The 14,574-nt window shown below is 38.7% G+C and overlaps 1 protein-coding gene across 1 annotated transcript in view; it reads left to right on the top strand.

The window, feature by feature from the left end:
- Positions 1 to 14,574, top strand: part of LOC103028845 (alpha-tectorin-like) — a 219,495-nt gene that overhangs the window by 17,723 nt on the left and 187,198 nt on the right. Inside the window, exons 7-12 of the mRNA XM_049473434.1 lie at positions 4,773 to 4,817; positions 6,199 to 6,267; positions 7,783 to 7,845; positions 9,964 to 10,008; positions 11,390 to 11,458; positions 12,892 to 12,954. Coding sequence (XP_049329391.1) covers positions 4,773 to 4,817; positions 6,199 to 6,267; positions 7,783 to 7,845; positions 9,964 to 10,008; positions 11,390 to 11,458; positions 12,892 to 12,954 — 354 coding nt within the window. The remainder of the gene's footprint in view (positions 1 to 4,772; positions 4,818 to 6,198; positions 6,268 to 7,782; positions 7,846 to 9,963; positions 10,009 to 11,389; positions 11,459 to 12,891; positions 12,955 to 14,574) is intronic.

Here is a 14,574-nt window from a genome sequence, read left to right as displayed (position 1 = left end):
TGGAGTTTGACGTGGCGTGCAGGTTGGATGGATCAAGTACAAACCAATAGAGGATCTGAATGGTTTATGTTTATTCTTGTTATCCAACCACAAGCTTTCTGGATGGCACGATTTATCTGTTTGTTTTTTATGTTGCTGGAATGAAATATGAGTTACGAGGCATTTTTAAAAATGTATGGAGTAAAAAGTACCGATAACTGCGTAACTGGGCAAAGGAGCCAGCTTCTCGTGAGCAAACTCCTCTTGGATTCCAAGAAAGAACCAGAATTTGTTGTCACACATACGTGGAGGCAAAATGACCTCCAGCAGGTCACTAATATCCATGTTTTTGCTCAAACTGTCAGAAACAGACTCCATAAGGGTGGTATGAGGGCCCAACGTCCACAAGTGGGGCTTGTGCTCACAGCCCAACACTGTGCAGGGTGATTGGAATTTGCCAGAAAACACCAAGATTGGCAAATTCGCCATTGGCGCCCAGTGTTCTTAATGGATGAAAGCAGGTTCACATTGAGCACAACAGACATTCTGCTGCTGCAACATCCTCCAGCATGACCGGTTTGGCAGTGGGTCAGTAATGGTGTGGGGAAGCATTTATTTGGAGGGCCACATAGACCTCCATGTGCTCGCCAGAGGTGGAGGCCACACACACACTACTGAGCCTCATTTTGAAGAAATTGAGAAATTTCCACTGAAGTTGGATCAGCCTGTCATTTGATTTTCCACTTTGATTTTGAGTATGATTCCAAATCCAGACATTCATGGGATAATACTTTTGATTTACATTGATCATTTTTTATGTTATGTCAACGCATTCCACTATGTAATAAATAAAGATTTTAACTGGAATATTTTATTCATTAAGAACTAGGATGTGTTATTTTAGTTTTCCCTTTATTTATTTAAGCAGTGTGTATGCTTTATCCCATCGGGTGTTTGAGTCAGAAGTGCTGGAACAGATTTGTTGTGGCAACCGACTTTTGTCACAGTCTACATATTTAATTGTTTTGTTGTGACTTCTCAAAAGTGTACCAGTTCCATACCACTGAAGTGACATTTTCACATTTTTTCAGTACAAGCTCAGTCCTCTACGGAATGTCGGCTGCATCCAATTTGGCTTGTTGCTTTGTTTAGAAAATATTTAGAACTGTTTAGAACTGTAATTCGAATTAATCAAAGTAACCATGAAAACGCTTTTTCTTGTTCTTTGTGAAATACTATAGGTCTTTTACTATAGGAGTTGTTTATGATGCTGCACATGAAACTGTTCCTCAACCTCCACTGTCTGCAGTAGATAGCAAAAGAAAAATATTCAGAAAAACAAGTTGATCAGGAAAAGCATTGTGTCTACGTCAACCCGTGAATTAGTATAGCCTCGCCCACCTTGGCTTGCGACCGTCCACAGACAAAGCTGAAACCACACAGCCAGGCATGTCTCGTCAAACAGAAGCTAACAGCACTAGGAGCAACATGGCAAGTTTGTTGCTGTGTTATTTGTTTTTTGTTAAAGTACAAAAAACAGCTCACATGGCATTCATTCATACTAGAGACCACAACCAGACATTTTAAAATGAATTAAAAAATGATGGAATGAGAGCTTTAAAATATATACAACCCCACATTGAAAAAAGAAAAATGCACTTAATAATGAACAGTTATATAAGAATATTATGACCACCTTCTGAATAGTAGGAATACTATTGTGGCATGAATTTGTCTATGTAACAGAAGGTATACAAAGGCACTGGTCTCGCTTTCAGTATTTTTTTCTCAGTAACTCTTATCTCTGTCTCGCTTTCAGTATTTTTTTCTCAGTAACTCTTATCTCTGTCTTGCTTTCAGTATTTTATTTATCAGCTATGCTTCTCTTGGTCTCGCTTTCAGTGTTTTTTTCTCAGTTACTCTTCTCTCTGTCTTGCTTTCAGTATTTTTTTTATCAGTTATGCTTCTCTTGGTCTCGCTTTAGTAGTTTTTTCTCAGTTACTCTTCTCTCTGTCTCGCTTTCAGTATTTTTTTCCTTAGTTACGCTTCTCTCTGTCTTGCTTTTGTAACCTAGATGAAGGGGATTCTAGTCTTAGAAAAGGAGTTAGGTCTAAAGTTCTGGCTCGCCACCCTTTCTAAACAAGGGAATTATATTCTTTCAACTCAATTATTTTTGTGAATCTGTTAAATTTCTCCAAGTACTACTTATATTTACCTAAGCTAGGCTCGCAAAATAGACATGTTACTTTAATAAATTGCACCCCATCAACAAGAAAATTACAGAATTGAATAACTGGTACAAAAATGGTTTGTATTTAAAGTATACTGAGTCTTGGTTTTCGTTTTTTTCTTAAAATAGATTCACATTGAAATGCTTTATCGTCTACATTAAACAAAACTAATTTATAACCACCAAGTTCCAAAATGTATACATTTACAGTAATTTACCTTATACAATGAAAAGCTGGTACCAGGAAAAAAAAAATAATAATATAAAATAATGGGGAGATCTCCAATAAAAAAATAAAAGAATGGATCGAAAACGAAAATTGTCCTGTTCCGCTTCTTGTTTGTTTGTCCCTTGTCCTTGTACCTACTGAGTGCACTCAAGTCCTACCACCTATTAAGGATAAGTGTCCATGGACATGATGAGCCAATTTGGAAGAAGCAGGTCTCCCTCCAGAAAGTGTGCACAGGGCTGGTTCTCCAGTTGAAAAGAGTCTTCAAAAAACCAGTCAGGATTTGCTAGCTCAGATACAGGGTATTTTTCCTCTCTTGTACTCCATTGCTTGTCTCAGAAGATGGAAATAATTTGCTTGCTCATATTTAAAGGAAAAAATAGCTCACTAGCCTATATTTAGAAGACAAAAGTGCATTACTTCCAAAAATTAGTATAAAAACTCCAAGTTGTCCTCACTGCAGTGTGTCACCCACTGAGTGTCAAAAAAATACAGGAAAGTAGTCTACAGCTTCATCTAAGGTGGAAAGACCACAACAAAATCACAATAAGCTTCTAAATAGTTAGTGAGTCTCATTTGATAAGTGAGATGCAGGCAAACTGCAGCATCTCAGCAGAATCTGATTAACAGTCGTTTTTTCTCTGCCTTAAAGGGGCAGGCACCCAGTTAAACAGCATCTAACAACTGCGATGTTTTCAGATTAAAGGGTTGCTCTCTAGGCATTCCCTTTGTATTTGATTTTACATATTGCTGATTTCAACTGCTATTCTCCTCTGTAATTATTATTTTATCTCAAATAATTACATAGGTTACACTTTCAGTATTGTTTTTCTCATTAACTCTTCTCTCTGTCTTGCTTTCAGTATTTTTTTCCCAATAACTCTTCTCTCTGTCTTGCTTTCAGTATTTTTTTCCCAATAACTCTTCTCTCTGTCTCGCTTTCAGTATTTTTTTCTCAGTTACGCTTCTCTCTGTCTTGCTTTCAGTATTTTTTTCTCAATAACTCTTCAGGGTCAAAACTAAATGTGAGAATAACAAACACAAACACAAAGAGTGAGTCATGTCTGTTTATTCCTCCCACGTGCAGTTTAAAACCGTGTCTTACATGTTCTGAGACCTTAATTGAATTAATTGAAAACAGTGACCTGAATCACCACTAAACATATCACAAATCACTCTGAACTGAGGGCACAGCAGTGAGTACTGTATTTTTCACAGTATAAAGCACACCTAAAATCCTTTCATTTTCCCCAAAATAATCAGTGCGCATTTTAATCTGGTGTGCCTTATGTATGAATTTTATCAGTCGGATTGTAAGGCACAGTAAAGCCGCTTCGCTAAAGTGCAGTGTTATACAGGAGTTTTAGTTTAGTTCTCCAGTACTGAGGTTGGAGCAATATTAGCGTTAGCTGCCAACCATGCTAAGCGCTAGCTCATTCACCTTGTAACCAGGTCACCAGGTGAGTATTATCGATTTGTAGCCGGCTGCTAACCCCAGCTAGCACTGTTAACGCAGCATTAGCATAAGCTGCTAGCTGCACTTAGCATGAGCTCTTTCACCATTTAGAGGCAACTATATCAGACTGTGGCCTGTGTGTTTACCATGTTAAAACAATCTACATAGTACAAACTGCAAGGTAATTTCTCCCTAGCTTACCAGAACAGGGTTCCTCAGTGCAGCGCTGTCCTGTGGCATTTACTATGTCTAACAGTAGCTAGCGGTTAGCTGCTAATGCTAATGCTGCTGCACCCAGCCTTGGTGGAAATCTGGAAATCTAAGCTTACTCTAAGTAAACAAAAGCGCTTTACTAACCCAAATAAATGGTATTATATAGGTAGTATAAAAGATGACAGTCCAGACCTAGGCTTAAGCAAATTTCATCTAGCTAAGCCTTAATAAATTCTATTTAAATACCCCAAGTATATATAATGAGCAGAATTTCCAAAACAGCCGCTGTGGCTTGGGTTCTGCTCTTATGACTTTTAACATGTGATTGAGGTAGCTTATTTAGTAGAGTGTTGGCCTGTGATCATGTTGGGGAGCTTACCCATTACATTTTCTATTACTTGAAAGGTAGAGTTCACCCTACACAAAAATCCTGTAAAAGTGCCCTTCAATGTGTTTTGTGTGCATTCACACATGATGATCGAAGATAATAAAGTGTTTTTGGAACCAACATAGCAACATATTGGTTTTAGCAACATGCAGATAATATGTACATCCTGTTAGAGCCATTACTCTACTGAGAGCAAATTTAAATAAAACAATGAACACTAGAGGACCTGCAAAAATATGTGATGTTGATTTAACATTTTATGTTGACATCTTTTCAGAAATACCACAAACTACTACGACTGAGCCGCCCACTATCACTACAGGTAAACTACTCTTTACTCTTTGAGACTGAAATTCTAAAAAACACAATTTAAATTGGACTGAATAAGAGTGATCTGGGGCGTTTTCTAGACTAGCGAGAATCTGCCAAAAAAGGCGTTACTGACAACACAAATTGCCGCTGATTGGTCTAAGATATTCAGTGTCAGGACGGGCTGTCTAAAACAGTCAGAGCTAGTTTAAAACTGGTTGAATGTGTTTTCAGTTAAATGTGCATCATTCTTTTCGTCCTGTAATGAGGCTTTGCTCGATCGTCCTAATGAAGAAAATGTCATTGATTGCAACCAACTGGAACATCTTACCAACCCCATGAAATGCTATAGCAACAACCCTAGAAACCATCATTAATCTAAGTATTTAGAAAACTAAAAACAGGTACCTCACATGCAAACCCTTTAGATCAGTTTTTTATGGTGGCCGAGAAAGCCCAACGCAGTGCAAATTGAAAAGCGCTGCAAAAGCACAAAACACATCCATCAAAATTACAACACAGGCGCAGCAAATAGAAAAACGCGCTGCAAATAGAAAAACGTGCTACAAATACAACCACAACACAACGGAAGTGAGTCACAACACAACGGAATTTTCCCGGTGGACCTTAAAAGATGCTGTACCAGCTAAGCTGCGTCTTCAGTAATGTCTCGGACTTCACTATGTGTACAAAGGACAATAAGTGGCAAACAAGGCGTAATAACTTACTTTTCAGAAGCTTGTTTGCCACTTATTGTCCTTTGTACACAGCTGGTACAGCATCTTTTAAGGTCCCCCGGGAAAATTCCGTTGTGTTGTGACTCACTTCTGTTGTGTTGTGGTTGTATTTGCAGCGCGTTTTTCTATTTGCAGCGTGTTTTTCTATTTGCTGCGCCTGTGTTGTAATTTTGATGGATCAATGCTGCGCTTTTAATTCCAACCCCATTCAAGTGAAAGCCTGTCCTGGAGATTACTACGTTTATGAGTTCGTCAGTCCAAATGGCTGTTCTTTAGCTTACTGTGCAGGTGTGTATTCTTACTGTTTAATATGATATTCAAACACTGTCATTATTTTATAACTTTCTCTTTTATATGTTTATTCAGTGTCAGAATCTTATTATGAAACCCCAAACACACAAATTGATATAATGAGTCATAAATCACTCCTGTTTTTTTTATTATTATGTCTTTGACTGAGTAAAAACAGTAATAAGCTATTACAGATCTAAAAGGCTCTCTGAATAAGCCCCAATTTACAGTAACTGAAAAAACACAGTGCTTCCAGTTTACTGCACTGACAACTAATTTAAATACAAAATAAAATAACCGCTAGAGGGCCTGCAGAAAGATTATGTTAGGTACTGTTGATTTAACTTTTAAAATGTTCCGTTACAGATGTTGGAAGTGAAACCACTACAGAAACACCTCAAACAACAACAACTGAGCCACTGCCTACCACTACAGGTAAACTACTGTTCTCTTTCTTCCAGTTCTAAATATAAATGTGTTGACTCCCTTAAATGAAATTTCTGTTACTGTGAATATTACAGTGAGTAAAACATGAACTGGTCTAAAGACCAACATCAGTGTTCAGAGCCCAGGCGCTTCTCATTCGAGATTGAACAAATCTTCCCAAGTCTTCTCTGAATCATTTGGGTGTTTACTGTACATGAGCTTTCTTAAGGCACTGTAGTGTCTCAGTCCATTACAGTGAAGTGTGTTACCAATCGTTGCTTGATGACTGGTTATCCAGCTCCTGTGAGATCATTAACAAGCTCCTCCATGCAAAACCTCTTTCTCAGACAGTGAGATATTGCATGGAGCTCCAGAGTGAGGGTGACTGTCTGTCATTATCTCACCAACAGTGGTCTCTTTCTCGTTTTGTAGCCTTCAAGAATCAACCAAAAAAAGGCGTTATAGCAGGGAACACAAGTTGCCGCTGATTTGTCTAAGATATTCAGAGGCAGAACTGTCTGTCCAAAACAGAAACAACTAGTTTAACACTCACACTCACACTTCTTTTTTCGCCTTTGCGTTGCTCGATCACCCTAATGAAAAAACTGCCAATGATAGCAACCAACTGGAACATCTTACCAACCCTTGAAATGCCATAGCAACAAACCTAGCAACCACCACAAATCGAATTATTTAAAAAAAATAAAAACAGGTACCTCACATGCAAAACACAGTTTTTCCATCAGTAACCCAAGCACTGACCCCTGTGATAACTACAGCATACTGGATGAGCCCTGGAGAGCCACAGACAGCCCCAATTACTGGTGGGGTTTACACTGTGAACAATACATCAGCTGGGATGGCTGGTATCGTCTGCTGCATCAGGGCAATAACGTCCGAATGCCAGAGTCATGTGTTAATGAGAACATGTGTGGAACTCATGCCCCTCTCTGGCTGAATGGTCCTCATCCTCGACTGGAAGATGGAGTGGTCAGTCGGCAGGTCTGTGGGAGCTGGTACGGTGACTGCTGCGGTTTTAATTCCTACCCCATTCAAGTGAAAGCTTGTCCTGGAAATTACTACGTTTATGAGTTCGTCCGTCCAATTACCTGTCATTTAGCTTACTGTGCAGGTGTGTATACTTTATTGTTTTACATGATGTTCAGTCATTGTCTTTATTTTCTCCCTTTTTGTTTTAACCTCTGACTGCAGGGCCGTGGGTGACCATATCTGCTGTTTGTTACTGTCCTTTCCTATTAATAATATGTTTTATGATCTAACAATGTCCAACATTTATTGATGTTTTTATGGTGTGTCAGAAACTTCTACAGACCAATATTCATGTTTGAGAAAACACAGCGCATCCAACAAGGAAAACCATATCCTTCATTTACAGCAGTGAAAACATGATAACTGAAAATATATGGTGTTATAGCCATTACTTCTCTGACAGAAAATTACTAAATGAAAAACAAAAAGTCAGCATATAGACATTATGTTGATAGTAAAAATGTTTCATTGCAGATGTTGGCAGCATTACCCCGTCAGAAATAACTACTACAACTGAGCCACCCACTACCACTACAGGTAAAGAACTCCTTACATTCAACATTTTAGGCAAAATTATTATTGATTCATGAGCAGGCAGTACTCAGACAAATGCACATATGAGTAAAAAATGTATAATAAAAAGAGCAGTCAGGATAGGCAGGGTTAATACCGGTAAACAGGAGCTAACAGGGAGTAACATATCAAACACGAGAAACAGTCTAGGGTTCAAACACAGGCAATCAGCAATGAAGAGCAAGAAAGAAGAGTCGAGGTACACAGAAGAAATGGTAAAAAAAATTATAATCAATTAGAGCACTGAAGAAACTTTTAATGCAGGACGAACCAAAACAATACTCATCACTGAGTGAGCGTTCTAAACAGCCTTTTATACAGAGTACTCCAGGTTATTAGAATTCCGGTGATTTCCTAGAAGTGCCTTGTGCAGAGTCATGTGATAATGTGAGTGTTGTCATGGTGAGGTGCATTCCGGAAAACATAGATCCGAGACTCAAGATGCAATATGCCTCTGTTTGGATGCAGCCCTAACACTTCTCAGTCTCGCATCTTCTCAGTCTCAGCTTATAATGTAATATACTGTATAATTTTATAAACTGATTTCAACTGCTATTCTCCTCTGTAATTATTATTTTATCTCAAATAATTACATAGGTTACACTTTCAGTATTGTTTTTCTCATTAACTCTTCTCTCTGTCTTGCTTTCAGTATTTTTTTCCCAATAACTCTTCTCTCTGTCTTGCTTTCAGTATTTTTTTCCCAATAACTCTTCTCTCTGTCTTGCTTTCAGTATTTTTTTCTCAATAACTCTTCAGGGTCAAAACTAAATGTGAGAATAACAAACACAAACACAAAGAGTGAGTCATGTCTGTTTATTCCTCCCACGTGCAGTTTAAAACCGTGTCTTACATGTTCTGAGACCTTAATTGAATTAATTGAAAACAGTGACCTGAATCACCACTAAACATATCACAAATCACTCTGAACTGAGGGCACAGCAGTGAGTACTGTATTTTTCACAGTATAAAGCACACCTAAAATCCTTTCATTTTCCCCAAAATAATCAGTGCGCATTTTAATCTGGTGTGCCTTATGTATGAATTTTATCAGTCGGATTGTAAGGCACAGTAAAGCCGCTTCGCTAAAGTGCAGTGTTATACAGGAGTTTTAGTTTAGTTCTCCAGTACTGAGGTTGGAGCAATATTAGCGTTAGCTGCCAACCATGCTAAGCGCTAGCTCATTCACCTTGTAACCAGGTCACCAGGTGAGTATTATCGATTTGTAGCCGGCTGCTAACCCCAGCTAGCACTGTTAACGCAGCATTAGCATAAGCTGCTAGCTGCACTTAGCATGAGCTCTTTCACCATTTAGAGGCAACTATATCAGACTGTGGCCTGTGTGTTTACCATGTTAAAACAATCTACATAGTACAAACTGCAAGGTAATTTCTCCCTAGCTTACCAGAACAGGGTTCCTCAGTGCAGCGCTGTCCTGTGGCATTTACTATGTCTAACAGTAGCTAGCGGTTAGCTGCTAATGCTAATGCTGCTGCACCCAGCCTTGGTGGAAATCTGGAAATCTAAGCTTACTCTAAGTAAACAAAAGCGCTTTACTAACCCAAATAAATGGTATTATATAGGTAGTATAAAAGATGACAGTCCAGACCTAGGCTTAAGCAAATTTCATCTAGCTAAGCCTTAATAAATTCTATTTAAATACCCCAAGTATATATAATGAGCAGAATTTCCAAAACAGCCGCTGTGGCTTGGGTTCTGCTCTTATGACTTTTAACATGTGATTGAGGTAGCTTATTTAGTAGAGTGTTGGCCTGTGATCATGTTGGGGAGCTTACCCATTACATTTTCTATTACTTGAAAGGTAGAGTTCACCCTACACAAAAATCCTGTAAAAGTGCCCTTCAATGTGTTTTGTGTGCATTCACACATGATGATCGAAGATAAGAAAGTGTTTTTGGAACCAACATAGCAACATATTGGTTTTAGCAACATGCAGATAATATGTACATCCTGTTAGAGCCATTACTCTACTGAGAGCAAATTTAAATAAAACAATGAACACTAGAGGACCTGCAAAAATATGTGATGTTGATTTAACATTTTATGTTGACATCTTTTCAGAAATACCACAAACTACTACGACTGAGCCGCCCACTATCACTACAGGTAAACTACTCTTTACTCTTTGAGACTGAAATTCTAAAAAACACAATTTAAATTGGACTGAATAAGAGTGATCTGGGGCGTTTTCTAGACTAGCGAGAATCTGCCAAAAAAGGCGTTACTGACAACACAAATTGCCGCTGATTGGTCTAAGATATTCAGTGTCAGGACGGGCTGTCTAAAACAGTCAGAGCTAGTTTAAAACTGGTTGAATGTGTTTTCAGTTAAATGTGCATCATTCTTTTCGTCCTGTAATGAGGCTTTGCTCGATCGTCCTAATGAAGAAAATGTCATTGATTGCAACCAACTGGAACATCTTACCAACCCCATGAAATGCTATAGCAACAACCCTAGAAACCATCATTAATCTAAGTATTTAGAAAACTAAAAACAGGTACCTAAAAACTAAAAACAGGTACCTCACATGCAAACCCTTTAGATCAGTTTTTTATGGTGGCCGAGAAAGCCCAGCGCAGTGCAAATTGAAAAGCGCTGCAAAAGCACAAAACACATCCATCAAAATTACAACACAGGCGCAGCAAATAGAAAAACGCGCTGCAACTAGAAAAACGTGCTACAAATACAACCACAACACAACGGAAGTGAGTCACAACACAACGGAATTTTCCCGGTGGACCTTAAAAGATGCTGTACCAGCTAAGCTGCGTCTTCAGTAATGTCTCGGACTTCACTATGTGTACAAAGGACAATAAGTGGCAAACAAGGCGTAATAACTTACTTTTCAGAAGCTTGTTTGCCACTTATTGTCCTTTGTACACAGCTGGTACAGCATCTTCCGTTGTGTTGTGACTCACTTCTGTTGTGTTGTGGTTGTATTTGCAGCGCGTTTTTCTATTTGCAGCGTGTTTTTCTATTTGCTGCGCCTGTGTTGTAATTTTGATGGATCAATGCTGCGCTTTTAATTCCAACCCCATTCAAGTGAAAGCCTGTCCTGGAGATTACTACGTTTATGAGTTCGTCAGTCCAAATGGCTGTTCTTTAGCTTACTGTGCAGGTGTGTATTCTTACTGTTTAATATGATATTCAAACACTGTCATTATTTTATAACTTTCTCTTTTATACGTTTATTCAGTGTCAGAATCTTATTATGAAACCCCAAACACACAAATTGATATAATGAGTCATAAATCACTCCTGTTTTTTTTATTATTATGTCTTTGACTGAGTAAAAACAGTAATAAGCTATTACAGATCTAAAAGGCTCTCTGAATAAGCCCCAATTTACAGTAACTGAAAAAACACAGTGCTTCCAGTTTACTGCACTGACAACTAATTTAAATACAAAATAAAATAACCGCTAGAGGGCCTGCAGAAAGATTATGTTAGGTACTGTTGATTTAACTTTTAAAATGTTCCGTTACAGATGTTGGAAGTGAAACCACTACAGAAACACCTCAAACAACAACAACTGAGCCACTGCCTACCACTACAGGTAAACTACTGTTCTCTTTCTTCCAGTTCTAAATATAAATGTGTTGACTCCCTTAAATGAAATTTCTGTTACTGTGAATATTACAGTGAGTAAAACATGAACTGGTCTAAAGACCAACATCAGTGTTCAGAGCCCAGGCGCTTCTCATTCGAGATTGAACAAATCTTCCCAAGTCTTCTCTGAATCATTTGGGTGTTTACTGTACATGAGCTTTCTTAAGGCACTGTAGTGTCTCAGTCCATTACAGTGAAGTGTGTTACCAATCGTTGCTTGATGACTGGTTATCCAGCTCCTGTGAGATCATTAACAAGCTCCTCCATGCAAAACCTCTTTCTCAGACAGTGAGATATTGCATGGAGCTCCAGAGTGAGGGTGACTGTCTGTCATTATCTCACCAACAGTGGTCTCTTTCTCGTTTTGTAGCCTTCAAGAATCAACCAAAAAAAGGCGTTATAGCAGGGAACACAAGTTGCCGCTGATTTGTCTAAGATATTCAGAGGCAGAACTGTCTGTCCAAAACAGAAACAACTAGTTTAACACTCACACTCACACTTCTTTTTTCGCCTTTGCGTTGCTCGATCACCCTAATGAAAAAACTGCCAATGATAGCAACCAACTGGAACATCTTACCAACCCTTGAAATGCCATAGCAACAAACCTAGCAACCACCACAAATCGAATTATTTAAAAAAAAATAAAAACAGGTACCTCACATGCAAAACACAGTTTTTCCATCAGTAACCCAAGCACTGACCCCTGTGATAACTACAGCATACTGGATGAGCCCTGGAGAGCCACAGACAGCCCCAATTACTGGTGGGGTGTACACTGTGACCAATACATCAGCTGGAACGGCTGGTATCGTCTGCTGCATCAGGGCAATAACGTCCGAATGCCAGAGTCATGTGTTAATGAGAACATGTGTGGAACTCATGCCCCTCTCTGGCTGAATGGTCCTCATCCTCGACTGGAAGATGGAGTGGTCAGTCGGCAGGTCTGTGGGCGCTGGTACGGTGACTGCTGCGGTTTTAATTCCTACCCCATTCAAGTGAAAGCTTGTCCTGGAAATTACTACGTTTATGAGTTCGTCCGTCCAATTACCTGTCATTTAGCTTACTGTGCAGGTGTGTATACTTTATTGTTTTACATGATGTTCAGTCATTGTCTTTATTTTCTCCCTTTTTGTTTTAACCTCTGACTGCAGGGCCGTGGGTGACCATATCTGCTGTTTGTTACTGTCCTTTCCTATTAATAATATGTTTTATGATCTAACAATGTCCAACATTTATTGATGTTTTTATGGTGTGTCAGAAACTTCTACAATATATGGTGTTATAGCCATTACTTATCTGACAGAAAATTCCATCTACTAAATGAAAAACAAAAAGTCAGCATATAGACATTATGTTGATAGTAAAAATGTTTCATTGCAGATGTTGGCAGCATTACCCCGTCAGAAATAACTACTACAACTGAGCCACCCACTACCACTACAGGTAAAGAACTCCTCACATTCAACATTTTAGGCAAAATTATTATTGATTCATGAGCAGGCAGTACTCAGACAAATGCACATATGAGTAAAAAATGTATAATAAAAAGAGCATTCAGGATAGGCAGGGTTAATACCGGTAAACAGGAGCTAACGGGGAATAACATATCAAACATGAGAAACAGTCCAGGGTTCAAACACAGGCAATCAGCAATGAAGAGCAAGAAAGAAGAGTTGAGGTACACAGAAAAATGGTAAAAAAAATTATAATCAATTAGAGCACTGAAGAAACTTTTAATGCAGGACGAACCAAAACAATACTCATCACTGAGTGAGGGTTCTAAACAGCCTTTTATACAGAGTACTCCAGGTTATTAGAATTCCGGTGATTTCCTAGAAGTGCCTTGTGCAGAGTCATGTGATCATGTGAGTGTTGTCATGGTGAGGTGCATTCCGGAAAACATAGATCCGAGACTCAAGATGAAATATGCCTCTGTTTGGAGGGCCATGCAGCCCTAACACTTGAGAAGCCAGGCATCTTCTCAGTCGCAGCTTATAATGTAATATACTGTATAATTTTATAAACTGTCAGATTTAAAAAGGTTGATTTCCAAACACTGCACATTCCAACAAACAAATCATCTCCTCAAAGGCATCTTCTCAGCAGCAGGCTCTGAAAGGTGTGTTTAGATAGAGGGTAACATGAAAGCAGCAGTATTCACGTATCTGCTTCAGTCTACAAGAGAACAATGAGTTGTGATAAACACTTTTAAGAGGACAAGGTGAATATGCTGAAGAGGTCCAATCAAAGCACAGAATGCGGGCGAGAATTTTTTATTTTTTTACTAGACTTGAAAAGGCCTGTTTAGGCCTGAATGCTGTTATTTCTGCAAAAGAAGGATCCACAAAATATTGATGTAATTTTTTGTATCCCAAATTCATCCTGATTTTGTTTAAAGAATTATCGGACACTTTCTGTAAATCCTAAAGACTTCATTTCACTTCTCTTCTCATCTGTGTTCATCTGCTATATGAACTGAAATTGCTGATGTGAATAACCAATGATTTATAAAGGAAAATCAGCCTCAAATGGCAAGAAATGTGAACACCTTAACCTTGAACTGAGCAGTGGGCCCACACACACACATACACACACACACTCAAACACACACACACTCAAACACACACACACTCAAACACACACACACACACACACACACTTAAACACACACACACACACACACACACACTTAAAAACACACACACACACACACACACACACACACACTATAAGCCGGCATGTAACTTGTTAAAGCTCTGCAGGTCTGGGTAGATGCTAGTATGTGGTATGGTCCAGAAAATGTAAAACACTGACATCTTCACTCAAATACTGAAAATGTGAAATTCTGACCTCTAGCTAACCTGATGTTTTGGAGAAGCATGCAACATCTCAAGCATGTCCTGTGCCCTTCTCCCTCCACAGCCACTTAACTGAGAGTTTAGGTTAGGAAATGAATAAACATTGAAATATAAACGAGAGAATAAACAGAGTTTAAGATTTACAGTTTTTCCCAATGTTTAAATGCATTTCTAGAAACTTGGCTCAGTTTCTCAAAACTAAAAA

Source organism: Astyanax mexicanus, unplaced genomic scaffold (genome assembly GCF_023375975.1).
Source record: "Astyanax mexicanus isolate ESR-SI-001 unplaced genomic scaffold, AstMex3_surface scaffold_38, whole genome shotgun sequence".
In the NCBI taxonomy this organism is placed as follows: Eukaryota; Metazoa; Chordata; class Actinopteri; order Characiformes; family Acestrorhamphidae; genus Astyanax; species Astyanax mexicanus.
The sequence above is the reverse complement of the archived record's forward strand: the minus strand, read 5'-3'. Positions and strand labels throughout refer to the sequence as shown.